General features: G+C 42.1%; 1 protein-coding gene across 1 annotated transcript; it reads left to right on the top strand.

The window, feature by feature from the left end:
• Positions 1-3,778: 3,778 nt before the first annotated feature.
• On the top strand, positions 3,779-13,387 carry LOC117644631. Its single transcript, XM_034384242.1, has 4 exons — positions 3,779-3,851; positions 5,677-5,838; positions 7,181-7,357; positions 13,226-13,387. Exons 2-4 carry the CDS (start codon positions 5,695-5,697, stop codon positions 13,385-13,387), a joined length of 483 nt encoding a protein of 160 aa, XP_034240133.1. The 5' UTR covers positions 3,779-3,851; positions 5,677-5,694.
• The last annotated feature ends 695 nt before the right edge of the window (positions 13,388-14,082 follow it).

The raw sequence follows: 14,082 nt of genomic DNA, 5'->3' as shown, positions 1-14,082 counted from the left end.
GTTTTCGGCGCATCTGTCTCGTAGTTTCCATCACGGCTTTGCTATCCCACATCGCCGAATGGGACTCAGGATAGCAAGAGCGCTTTACAATGCATCGCCATGTCCACGGTTAGTTGTCCTTTGAATCCTTCGACAACCATGGACAGTGCCAGGCCAGTTCTGCACGCTTAATTTCTTCCGATCGTTTGAATGTGTATTTGTCACCAAAGCAGAAGAGAAAAGATACTGGAGCCCACTAGTGTGTCATATTCGTTTGCACACCAAACCGGCGATGTGAGTTTGAACGTGACAAACATTGAAAATTTATGGTCAAACGCAATGTGACATCACACCGCTTAAGGTTACTGTTAAGTGAAAAATCTAACTTGTTAGAATTTTAGTACCGGCAGTTTTATTGTCTGTCTGAAGCTGCTCTCTGTAAGATGAAATTGAACCCACAGTTACGACTCCCAACTCCCAATAATTTCAGCAGGGGCGCCGGAAGTGTACTTCTTCAGGGGGGCAAACAATTCTTAATCCTACGTTAATAACTCCGGGGGGGGGGGGGGGTATTATGAACGTAGGATTTAAATGCCGCAAAGTTGGTCTGATCAAAACGGTCACAAATGTCTTTGAAAAATCGTGTTTTGGGCCCCTTCAACGGACGATTGGTCTTTGGACCTTCCTTTAGCATGCCTTTGTTACGGAGTGCGATTATTTGCCTTAGGTTGGGAGCAGTACTGCCGCAAAGTTGATCAAAACACGATTTTCCAGACATTTGTGACCGTTTTGATCAACTTTGCGGCAATACTGCTCCCAAACTAAGCCAGATAAACGCACTCCAAAACAAAGGCATCCTAAAAGGAAGGTCTAAATACCAACTGCCTGTCGAGGTAGGAAGAATTACCGCCTCGGATCAGACGCAGTGGATGCGAGTGGATGCTTAAAGTCGGCCCAAAACACAATTTTTACAGACATTTGTGACCGTTTTGATCAACTTTGAGACAATACTGCTTCCAAACTAAGGCGGATTATCGCACTCAAAGGCATGCTAAAGGAGGGGTGGCGTGGGGTCGCGAAATTTTTCCTGGGGGTCGCGGAAATTTTTGACTACAAATTTGTGGTCACGAACCGAAAAGGGTTGGGAACCGCTGGGCTAGGGTCAGTTGGGGTAATTACGGGACACGGGGTTAAAAATGGGACAGCTGAGTTTTAGTCCAGAATTGAGATTTGAGACCTTGTGCCGTAGCAAACGTTATTTACTCAATAAAACCATCACATTTCGTATGTTATGCGTTCAAAAATGTCAAATCTTGACTAAGAATATGCTGTCCCATTTTTACCCCAACTGACCCAAATAATACAAATTATTCAATTCAAGGGGAAGGGGGAAAAGGCCGCCGCGCCGCGCGTCTCGCTCCGCTCGCTGAGGAGATACACGCTGCCGGTGCCCGCCCGCCTGGCTCGGTTTTCGCAGCTTTGTGCCAAATTGCAGGGCGGGCGATGCCCCCCCCCCCCTGCCAAATTGGGGGGGGGGGGGGCAGCCTGCCCACCCTGCACCCCACTTCCGGCGCCCCTGAGTTTCAGAGTTGTGGAGGTTTCCGCAACAAATTTAGTCGTTTACCCCAATTTCTCCTCACAAATGCCAAAAAAGTTTCCAGCCATCAGCTCCTGGCAAATCTATCTTAAAGGGCATATGAAAATGATATGATAAGGATTTTTTAATGTTTCAATTTGCTTTTTTAGCATTAAAGATTTAATATCTTTCAATTTTAAATTCGACCAAAATCTTTATTTTAAGCAATGTTTTTACTGACGCTTTACTTGCAGAGATATTCTAAACAGCCTATGCTTTCTTTTTTGTATGTTATTAAGGATCAATTCGCCAGGGGCTGAGGGCTGAAAAGTCTTTTGGTATTGGTGAGGAGACTTTGAGGAAAACGACAAGAATTTGTTACGTAAACCTCAATAACTTAAAAATCTCATTCGACGAACGTTAATGAAAGCAGATGATACTCGTTTGGTTTCCTTCGAGGTAGTAGTTCGGGCTTATTTATAACTGTGTATGAAATAAAATAGATAGCCCAATAATATACATAGACCTAAGCGAGGTGGCCAATGTCGGTGCGAGCCGAGCTGTGGCTGTGGCTTGCACCGGCCGAGCCGGGAGCATTGTTGCTGTTCTGTGCGCTGTACCCGGGGAGGGACTGTGCGAGAGGGCGAGGGGGCAGGGGATGGTTGGCCGGTGCCGCTCGCGCTGTACCCGTGAGGGATTGTCGATGTTTCGCGCAGACTGCCTGCCATGCGACACTCACGATCCCGCCCGGCAGCCACCACCCTAATATTACCGCTTGGTTTCTGGACTCGGCAGTTAAAGCACGCTGACACCTTTATGCGTCTAATGGTTTTAGATACGTTTCAAGTGTAAAGGTATCATCTGCTAAAAACTGATGAGAGTTGTGGGCCCTCACTTTGGGTTTAAGTTCATGTTATATTGATCAACTTCACACCAACACGTAAGAGTGCTGCCCACTATTATTTAAATAAGTTCATTATTACACTTAGAAAAAATACGATTTCAAGAAATCCTAGGAGTCACGAAGTCAATATAGTTATTGTGTAGGAGTGTGGAGAAAGGAAAAAAGTTGTGTAAAAGGGATAGGGGGTGGTTTAGGTACGAATGGCAAGGGTACCAATGTGGTCGATGTGCCACCCGTCAAAATTTAAACTTGGCAACAAAAAGAAATCAAATCAAAATGCCGTAAAATTCGAAAAATTCCAATGCTAATGTATTCCACACTGGAACATCTTTGAAGTCAATCATTATTAAAATGTTCGTGGGGAAAGGAGGCAGTAAATTAACTTTCGCGGGTTGGCAACAATCTTCTCGGCAACTGCGCCCTTGCGAAAATAGCGAAGCCGAAAACACGAGAAGTCGCGCATTAAAACTGCCCCGCCATTGTTGCTGACGTTGAATTGTTTGGCTTGTTTCAAAAGGCGGTTCTCTAGTCATGTTTTCTTCAATTATGTGTAATAGTTCTCATTCACAACGTAATAACACCACGACGGTTGGTTTGACAAACTTTATAAACTCAGTAGGGATGGTTTCGAATCGCAGGTGAGTCTTGTTCGAGGAACATGAGCACTGAAAGTCGCGAGGTGGAGCGATGTGGTCATCGTGCTAACTGAATGAAAAGAAACATCAAACAAATGTTCCGCGCATGAGCAAAGACATTCCCATCAAAAATTTTCATCAGGCAGTGCCAATGAAAAGACTGCGTCCAAAAAACCCTCTTGTGCTATTGTTACATCTGTTCTATCACGGTCGCGGAAAGTTTTTTATTCGAACGTCCTTTTTCAAAGCAGCGACCGTTTTTGGGGTAACCTGTACACAAGCGAAAAGGAGCCATGCTATTGGTTGGGTTTGGCTCGGCTCCCCCCTCTCTCTTCCCTTTTCGTTGACGAGTCGAGCTTTGCTCTGGAAACAGTGATTTTGACGGCAATTTTCTCAAAACTTATCGCTAAGATTTCAACCATATTCCAGAATTGAAATCACGTCTCAGAATTCTACCAGTCTGCAAAATCTCATCAAAATCGTACAGAAAGGTTTCGACTTGCATAAGGGGCCACGCGATCAAATCCCAGCGAGGCTGAATCCTGGGGGATACTATAAGGCTACTTCGTGCCTAAAAAGTGAATGCAGCTCTCCACCATTCGTTAGTGAAATTTTCAATAGTGCCAAGCAAGGTTCTCAAGCAAAAAAGGTGTAATTCTAGGCAAATTTGTTCCAGCATTGGTGCATCGTCGCCTGGGCAGGCGCACTGCTGCAAACCTTCGATCACGCTCAAAGCAGATACATCAACTCGTTTGCTGTATGTACGTGTGTCGTGTGTCATTGAATTACGACTTTTTAGAAATGTACGCTGACCCTCCACGAGCATCCGTGCGTCGAAATTATGACTTGTGCAACACTACACTCTCAGTACAGGAACGTGACATCACATTGAAATGAATGTGACAAAATGACACGTTTCTTTGAGCATTGTGTCATATTCGTTTGTATGTGAATTGGCCATAATGTAGCTAATTCACATTCAAACAAATGGGGCACTATACTCAAAGTAACGTGACATTTTGTCACGTTCGTTTCAACGTGATGTCACGTTCCTGGAATGAGAGTGCGTGCAAGAGTTTGAACTTATAAAAGCAGTACTTAGCACAGAATTCACGTATTGATGATTTTCGAACTTCCTGTCCGGGCCTCAATTAAACTATTGGCATGAATGCTTAAGAAAAACGGCAGGCACCACGTCAAAACATGATCTTTTGACAACAATTTCAAAAAATGGCATCAAATAAGAGAGGGATATGAAGAGCGTGAAAAGGGTCTGTAAAACTACACAGTGCGACTGCGCGCACGATATCAGCCACATTTTTTTTTTTTTTGTTTCTATCGGTAACATGCATCCGAAAGAGCATTGCCCACAAAATAAACTTCAAAGCCTTGATATCGGACGAAAAAGCTGCAAGGAAAGTGAACTTCTTAGCAAGTGTGATGCCGTCGAATACTTTTTCTGGAGGTTCAATAATTATATGAAAACGCCCTTCAAGGAGGTAAAGTTCGGGGTTTTTGAAAATTTCTTTGCCTACTGTGTACGTGGCAAATCATTTTGAACGCTACAGGATGTGATAGGCCATGCATCAGTGCACAATCGAAGCAAGCTCCGGCCATTTCAGCACGCAAGCCCCCTAACGCAGAGCGCAAACAAAAAGTCAGTCTCAGTGTGTCCCACATTGTCATTACCTTGCAATTCTATTTAGTCGCCGTTTTCACCCTCCCCCACCCCCACCCCTCCCACGCGGTGGTGTTGAAAAATAACTCGGGCAGATGCAACCAGTTCTGTAAAGATGTATTCACCCAGCCAATCAAGTAACTTATTTACAAAAATGAGGTTTTTTACCTAAAAAAAAAACAACAAAAAAAACAAAAAGAAACATACACACCAGGCGCGGATCCAAGGGGGGGGGGGGCGATGGGGGCGTCGCCCCCCCCCCCTGAAGGCGGCGAAGCCGGCTGAAAAGTAGGCAAAAAGTCGCACATTACCCCTGTAGGTAGGCAACTTTCGTGACATCGCCCCCCCCCCCTGAACCCGTCCCTGGATCCGCCCTTGATACACTCACAGAGATGCGGAAAGGCCATGATGTTTAAACGCCGGTCTCCAATCTCATCGCAGTTTACAGGGCCAAAAACGTGCCATTCTTTGAAAAAGCTACGAGAACATAAAGCCTCTAACAAGGGAACTATTTTAGGTGTTACATCCAGATTTTCTTCATATTCGGGATTTCGGAAGGGCATCTTATTAGATTAAGATCGCGCATAAAAGTTCGTGCCCAAATACATTACAACACCTTTAAAACGGAGCACAAAAAATTAAATTTTCCCAAATTTTCACAAAATTCCTATTTTATAGGGAGAATTTCATTTTTCTTGCTCCGTTTTAAAGGTGTTGTTACGTATTTGGGCACGAACTTTGATGCGTGATCTTAATCTACAAAGATGCCCTTCCGAAAGCCCGAATATAAAGAAAATGTGGATGTAACACCTAACATAGTTCCCTGTAAGGCCCATGTACAAAACCTTACATTACATGAATACAAAGGGAAGGCCAAACAAAAACTTCGAGTTTCGTTTTTCAGGGCCCGTACATTGCCTTTATGAACACGTACACTTCGTGCCCTTCTGATGGCTCAGCAGTGGTCCACTTGCGTGCCTCGCATTTTAGGCCCGCGAGGCCATACGATCTGCAGGTCATCACATCCAATTTGTCACTGACAAGGGATGTCGAGGACAACTTCTGGGTACGACCAATTGTGAGGGTTCAATGCTAGCACACTCTGCAAAAGTAGCTCTACGCACATCGCACACCTCACGTATGCCTGTAGGCGCTTTGGTGCACTCTGGAAGATGGATATCTATTTTTACCCCCAACTCTCATTGAAGGAGAATGTGACATGACGGTAAAACGAATGGGACAAAACGTCACATTCGTTTAGGCACTGTGTCACATACGTTTGGATGTGAATCAGCCTAGTGTTGTTTTTTTTTTCTTTTTTCGGAAAAATTAATTCAGCCGGAAAAAACATACTTTTCCATGTTTTTTTCCGAAAAAAAAAATGGAGAAGTTTGAAAAATTTAATAAAAGTTAAATTTAGTTTGTTAATGTATCTGGGAAGGTAACTGCGTATCAGAAATCTCGAATTTGGTAAAAAAAAAACAACAGTAATGTCCCGGGGGGCCCTGTACGCATACTTGCGTTTGCGGTTACGGTTTATCACTCACGCCACACGGTCCTTCGGTAGTTTTGGGATCGATGATTGGGGTGATGTATTCGTTAAAGTTTTGTTTCTCAATATCCGAATACATCCTCATGATCCATGCTAGAGAAAACCGAGCTAAAATACCCTAAATTAGAGAAATTTCAGGGATGCTTAACTTACCTCATAAGGGCATCCATCATAACGTTATCATAAGAGTTAAAGTTATTACCCTTAACTTCTAACATCTTTTCAAAAGGGTAGGTTATTTTTTTATGTCTCGAAATTGTGTGGATATACTTCTGCAAGTACTTTCATAAGTCCGTACCCTTAACGTTTAGCGAACATTGTCTTATGTTACGTTATGAAAGCAGTGTGAGTTAAATGTTAAGTTAAGTTAAGGATCCCAGAGAAATTTTACGATATTGAAGGAAACAAAACAAAAAGTACGGCCTTGGAAAAAAAGAACAAAAATAAAATCGGGAAAAAAACCCTTCTTGTTCATGTTTTGAGCTATACATGCCGGAATCTTTTGAAAATGAATCGAAGAAGTGAAAAATGTCAAGGTCAACCTTTTCCGACAAAATAGTATGCGCAAGAAGATTTTTTTAAGATACAGCCAAAATAGGCTCAAAAAGACTCTTCGACTGGGTTCAGAGCCTGGCATGTGCCTTCCAAAGTCAAGTTTTAGTCTCCTGGAAGAAAGATTTTAAATTCTGAACAAATTATCACAGTGGGATCCATTTCGAAAATGGCAAGATTTTCACCAGAACCTCTCCTCAAGGTAACCATTCAGAAAACGAAATCCCCTGCAGCAGTCGGGACATGATTGGCAACGATTTTTCCGTCATTTCTGTCATTTCGGCCTGACGTGATTTCATGTTAGTTATACTTGGACTTGGCCGTTCGAAACAACAACGAGTGGAAAGAAAACGCCTTCATAGTCAAGTTCGCCAACATCGGATGTACTACGATACGTGACCAAGCCCCAGGCATCTATGGCATCATAGCCAAAAGCACCGGGGCGCCTACGGACAAGAACAAACGCTGTTTCATTCCGAAGGTACGAAGCTAGCGGCCATTGCTTGCTAAATCGATGCTTACGGACTTTTTTGTCCATAACTATGGCTTAAGTTCCGTACCGTATGCATGAAAATGGCCATAGCTATGGACAAGACAAATACATAAACATTTGCGTTTTAAAACGCATGCACAGTTCGTGCAAAGCTTATGCCAGGGGGTGGCGGCCTAGGGAGAGCGTGAAGCGATGCTCGCGCCGTCAGTGCAGAGGTTGCACGCTCAGACCTATATGGACTTTTTTCTCTCTTGCTTATAGCGGTTTTTGAGCAAACGTAAAATGTACCATTTTCTCCTTAACTATGCACAATTTTGATCGTTTTAGGGATATAATTGTCAGTAGATCATGTAGAAATTGAAAAGTACATTGCAAATGACATTAAGTCCGGTTTAATGGACTATAAACATTACACAATGAACAAAATAGTGCGTAGCCAAAAAGAAAATAGTACATATTACGTTTGCACAAAAACCTTTATGGCAAAAGATAAAAAGTCAATACGAGGCTGAGAGTGTGCGCACTTCCTCGGTATTATTGGCGAGCGATAGCGAGCCCATGCCGTGTTTGGGGGTACCAAAAAGTGACTGGTCGTGCGTCTGTCTGTCTGTCTGTGTGTCCGTAACTCACTCACGTTTCTCAGCAACTACCGCACAAATAGTTTCAAAATTTCGCACCGGAAGGCTCCTAAATCTTCCCCAGGGGGAGTTTATCTTATATTCACGATTACTATTGTTTGAAATATTCAAAACATCTTTTTGAATTAGGTTCTTAGCGTGGTTAGGTTGGCAGTGGTTGGCGGCTCGTAGCAATTTTTCATACTTGCGGCCGCGACTCTCAAATACGGGACCTGGCAAAACATTGGCAAATAAAACAAACTAAAGAGCAGAAGGGCTTAGAAGTGAGTACGGTCATAGTTTTTCGATATTTTAGAATGATTGAAACCCCTCCGGAGTGTCAACTGAGTGAAACACGGAAAATGAAAGTGACAATTATTACGCGTTTTGTCCGACCGTCCACCCCCTCCCCTCCCCCGCTACAGGGGAAATGTTTTAGTCAGTGGAGTGTGTTTGATAATTGCAAGAATGATTTGGTCTTTTTAACCTTTGTGAGTGTATTTCCATTTATATTCTCAGACACTATATTTTTTAGTTGTTTGCTTTGCTCAATAACACTTAAAAAATATATTAATACATTCTATGAGTACAAACCAGATGCTAATCTTGCCAAAATAAATAGTCTTTGCTGACTCTTGGCACTGATTCTGGGAAAAGGCTTCATTGCAATGCTGTGAGTTTACTATAGTACTAACCTTAAAGAAAACCATATGATGAGTGAGTGTAGCGCATTCAAGGTTTGACATTGACATCAGATTCAATGAGACGATTCACTGACTTGGTCATATGATTTCATGAGACGATTCTTTTAACTTAATCATACATTGTCTGCGACAACTGGTAATTTGTGTTGGTCATGGTTTGAGTTGGCTTTTTTTTTAATTTACTCAGAATGTTAGGTAAATACTTTTGCTAAACTGTTTCAAAGATTAAATAACACACCATGACTATCATTATGAATGAGATAAAATTGCGTTTAGCAATAAGTGGCCTCGACATTGGATTCTATGAAACGATTCATTGGATCTGACAGAAGGTCTTCTCCGTAAAGCAGTTGAAATCAGCCTGCCTGTAAATATGTCTCTTTTTAATTAATGCAGATAAATCAATATAGTTTAATCCACTAGATTAACTAAAAGGGAGAAAGGCTTTTTAGGTATTACTAATAACATTGCGTATTCATAACTTCAGTAACAAGGAGATATCGAATGGTAATTGAAGTATTTGTGAATCGTATTAAGCAATTCAATGCTGGCTGTTAAATGTTACTCGACTGAGTAACAGGGTCAGGGTTCATGGTGCGACACCATGAACAGGAAACGCTCTTAAAAAATCTAACAACTGAAGACCCATACTTTCAACTAGAATTACATACATGATTTAGGACCAAAATTTCCTCGGTGTTTCATTGCTTCCTGCAATATTTGGTGTGCTGATCACAAAAATGACTTCCAATTTCATCCCAGACCTTTACTTTTCCAAATATTGACCAATTTCGGACCAAAATTTTTACATCGAGTTTTACATAGTTTCCTGCAGTTTTTGGTGTGCTGATCACGAAAATGACTTCCAATTTCATCTCAGACCTTTACTTTTCCAAATATTGACCAATTTCGGACCAAAATTTTACATCGAGTTTTACATAGTTTCCTGCAGTTTTGGTGTGCTGATCACGAAAATGACTTCCAATTTCATCTCAGACCTTTACTTTTCCAAATATTGACCAATTTCGGACCAAAATTTTTACATCGAGTTTTACATAGTTTCCTGCAGTTTTTGGTGTGCTGATCACGAAAATGACTTCCAATTTCATCTCAGACCTTTACTTTTCCAAATATTGACCAATGTCGGACCAAAATTTTTACATCGAGTTTTACATAGTTTCCTGCAGTTTTTGGTGTGCTGATCACGAAAATGACTTCCAGTTTCATCCCAGACCTTTACTTTCCCCAAAATTTACCAGACCAAACTTTTAAAATTGAGTTTCACTTTGACCCTGTATTGGCCTTACTTTGCATATATTCTTCACCATCTTCTACAAGAATACAGACGCATCGCTCGCCTACTACGCGCCCAAACAAAACGGCGCGTACCCCTAGTGAAAACTAGACTGTGTCTTTCGAAATGCTTTGCACCGATGGAAAGAGCTTGAAATTTAGGATGCACAAGGCCGATTGCCCTTCCCAAAACTCCCACCTTACCTCAAAATAAAGTGAAAACACCGAAAAACACGAGAAATCAAAAAATGTAGGAAAAACCTCGTCTGTGCCATGTTGATGTAGAGGCTTCCGCTCTTGTGTTCGTTTGAATTGGAAGTATCTGGCAGTCTACTAGTCCATGCACCCCAAATTTTATGTTCTTTTGATCTGTGCAAAGCATTTTGCAAACAACGGCCTAGATTTCACAATCGAAGAGAAGTCCGTGACCCCTGCTCCTCGCTCGAGCACACTGTAAGTCATGGAGGTGTATAGTATCGTTTTGCCACCCATTGCACCCTCAAAGTACACCTTCTGTGGAGTAGAATAAGGTTGGGGGGATCAAAATACAGTGTGCCCCCACAAAGGTGCCGTTTTACACTCAATAGGGGGAGCTCGCTCTACCTGGAGAAGAATGCACACCCTTCCTCCTGGTGCACGTACTCACCCTAATTATTGCCCTCCTACGGGTTTTGCTGCTTTGACTTTTCAAAGGTGCGATGGGGTGTAAAATCCATCCGCGGAAAGGTGTGCAGGGGTGTAAAGTGAGTGAATGGAGATTGCCACTTTCTTGGAGTGAATACGCAATAGCGTGCCGCGAAAAACACTTTTTTTCTGAAATTGATATTGGCTTGGATGGCAAAGTGTTTTCTCAGGGGCCAATATGAACGATTTAAAATATCACCCCGATCGGATAATATCTTCAGCCCCCACAACACTGTGGCAAAAAGGTACGGAAAATTCTGTTAATTTTTTTGCCAGGATTCTCCGTAGCCCTCTTATCAATATTCTCCGTAGGCTCTTACAATATTCTCCGTAGGGTCGTAAAGTATTCTCCGTAGGACCGCACAGTCTTCTCCGTAGGACCTGGAAGACTGCACAGTCCTACGGAGATCACTGTAGTGTCCTACGGAGAATACTGTGCGGTCCTACGGAAAATACTGTAAGAGCCTACGGAGAATACTGACAAGGGGGCTACGGAGAATTATCACAAGTTGTTTACAGAATTTTCCGTAGCTTTTTGCCACAGTGAACGGCCTTGAAAATCGGAAAAATGGTTAAAAACGCCTTGTGGGTAGGCAATTTGTTTGCACGCTTCCGGCCACTTCGAGGCATGTCCTTAGACTTAAAAAGTCGAAAGGTGGCCCCCTAAGCCTAAAATAAATTTGTGGCCAACCTCACTCTATGATTTACCAGTTTCTGCAAAGTTAACGCATGATATTTAACAATTCTGTCATGATTTGCCTGTAAATGCCCACGTATGTCAGTTTCACCCCTTTCGACCATCTTTTCCTCCGATCTGACTTGTTTCCTAGGGTCAGAAGGGTCGTTCATTTTGGGTCAAAAATCGCTAGGACGCTCCGTTTGGCGGGAAAATTGGGTCAAAATAACCGAAATTGCAGAAAAATTGATTAATTTGACCCAATTTTCCCGCCAAACGGAGCGTCCTAGCGATTTTTGACCCAAAATGAACCCCCCCTAAATCGACCCTTCTGACCCCAGGAAGCAAGTCAGATCGGAGAAAAAGATGGTCGAAATGGGCTTGACTTTTTGTCCGCCATAGTTTGGCCATGTGTCCGACCATTACATTTTCAGTGCAGTCATCAATGGACTGTCACTATAGTAAATTACAGTCGAACTGTGCACGTTAAAGTCAAAGGTCAGACTTCTCGCCTCACCAGAGGCGAACGAGACAAAATGTCTTGGCAGCTTTTGAGTGGATCTGGAAAGTTTCGGCAATATTGATACTCTCAGCACGTTACTGACTTTTTTATCATTTTGTCAGTACTTACGCAAGTAATTTGTGCAACCACATACTTTTTCTTTTTTAAAGAACCACTTGGGAAATATTAAATAATGTACTGAGAATTTTGTTTTGTACATAATTTTACAAAGGAAATGTGCATACTTTTTGTAGCGAGACATGTTCGGCTGACCATAGGCTATTCTAACAACACTTTCAGATCTGACAAAAACTTTGCAAGACTTTTAGCCTCGCCATCGCCATGTTTCGTCGCATAGTCTTTCCATTTAATTTTCAGTGTGCAGTCACTCAACACTCACTCATCCATTAAGGGGGCTCATACATGTTAAACACACTTTGTAAATTTTTTTTTTTGATGTAGATGGATTAAAATTTTACAATTTCTGTGTTAAAACGCTTTTAGATAATTGAGTAAGCTTCATTTTGGCTTAAAGGAAAGTGACTTTGGACATTTTTTGGAGATTTAGTCGAAACGTTTAAAATTTTGGTTCTCGTAAGATTTTGTTCGCATACTTGCTCAGATCTGTGGGGAAAAAATCAGGGAGACTCATCCCTAGTAGTGTCATAGAATTGACTACAATGGGCTTTATATCTAAAATAGTTTTCAAGAAAAAAAAATAAAAACAATTTTTTTAACAATTTTATAAACAAATTTTTTAACAAAAAATTGTTTTTATTTTTTTTCTTGAAAACTATTGCAGATATAAAGCCCATTGTAGTCAATTCTATGACACTACTAGGGATGAGTCTCCCTGATTTTTTCCCCACAGATCGAGCAAGTATGCGAACAAAATCTTACGAGAACCAAAATTTTAAACGTTTCGACTAAATCTCCAAAAAATGTCCAAAGTCACTTTCCTTTAAGCCAAAATGAAGCTTACTCAATTATCTAAAAGCGTTTTAACACAGAAATTGTAAAATTTTAATCCATCTACATCAAAAAAAAAAATTTACAAAGTGTGTTTAACATGTATGAGCCCCCTTAACACAGCCATAAGACTACAAGTAACCTGGCATGTTCAAATTATTTAAACAAATATGTCTTTGCTAAGCGTAGCCTCGTCAGCTTGTCATAACAAAGTATTTTGCGCGAACATACGCTTACAAAGAAAATACATCGTAGTTTACGAACTATTTCTTTGTACAACAAGGTAAATTAGTTTGTACTATGTATGCTGAAAATACTTCGTAAGGTTTTGGGCGTGAGGACAGTGTATTGAGTGCACTGTTCTGTTTGCAGCGTACTGAAGCTACCTCGTGATCTCTCTCATCCTTTCAGGGCCAGTACGATGTCAACGGCCCGGTGAACTGGACCCTTCCCAACTTCCCCATCATGCCGTACGGCCGCTACCGTATCCACCTCCGCGCTCGGGGAGATCCAAACTCCCCAGTGAGATACTGCGCGATCGTCGACTGCGAAGCCATTCCGAAACCGGGCTAAGGCACACTGTGCCCGCCCAGGCTCCCTGCTACACTGTGCAAAATATCGTTGCTTTGTGGCATATTCTGTCGGCAAATGCCCTGTAGTATTAAAAACCGTACTGAGAAATTTCAAGGGAGTGTCGCGGCTAGTATTTTCTTAAAGTGCAAACGATCCAATTTCATCAGGTTATCCTGGGTACTGACTTGCGAGGACAGGATTTAGCGTGACCTCAACATAGTTTCTGGACAGAAATTCACTCCATAGCTCGTAGCCCCTAGCGGCGGTAGCGGGTTTGCCAGCAACCAGTCTGACAACGTGCCTGAGTCAGAGAGAGACTCTCGGATTTATCCGGCCCGTGCCTGAGTCAAGGCCATCTTTGGCCCCGGCTAGGGCAAGTTAGGCCACCAATCGCATGGTGACTTGCAGGACTTGCTTATCTATCCGACAGGCGCTACGAGCGAACCATGAGCACGTAACTCCAGTCCTATTCGTTCATCAAAATTCACCAAAATTTTGCAATTCACTCTGATGCATTCGAAATCATTGAAAGTCTTCTTAAGGGGAGGTTCTGGTGAAAATGCTATTTTCTCCTAAATAGGTCCCACTGTGAAAATTTGTTAAAAATTTAATGTCTTATCAAGTATTTATTAGAATTTTTCATTGGGGAGGCACATTCTATGCCCTGAATCCAGTCGCAGAGCCTTTTTCTCCCA

This window comes from Thrips palmi, unplaced genomic scaffold (assembly GCF_012932325.1).
Source record: "Thrips palmi isolate BJ-2018 unplaced genomic scaffold, TpBJ-2018v1 HiC_scaffold_18, whole genome shotgun sequence".
Lineage (NCBI taxonomy): Eukaryota > Metazoa > Arthropoda > Insecta > Thysanoptera > Thripidae > Thrips > Thrips palmi.
This window is presented reverse-complemented; position numbering and strand designations above follow the sequence as displayed.

Excerpts from the sequence above, each read along its gene's own strand:
- LOC117644631 (XM_034384242.1), top strand. The coding sequence starts at position 5,695 with ATGAACACGTACACTTCGTGCCCTTCTGATGGCTCAGCAGTGGTCCAC. Across the intron at positions 5,839-7,180 it reads ATGTCGAGGACAACTTCTGG|TTATACTTGGACTTGGCCGT; the intron begins GTACGACCAATT and ends ATTTCATGTTAG. Across the intron at positions 7,358-13,225 it reads AACGCTGTTTCATTCCGAAG|GGCCAGTACGATGTCAACGG; the intron begins GTACGAAGCTAG and ends TCATCCTTTCAG.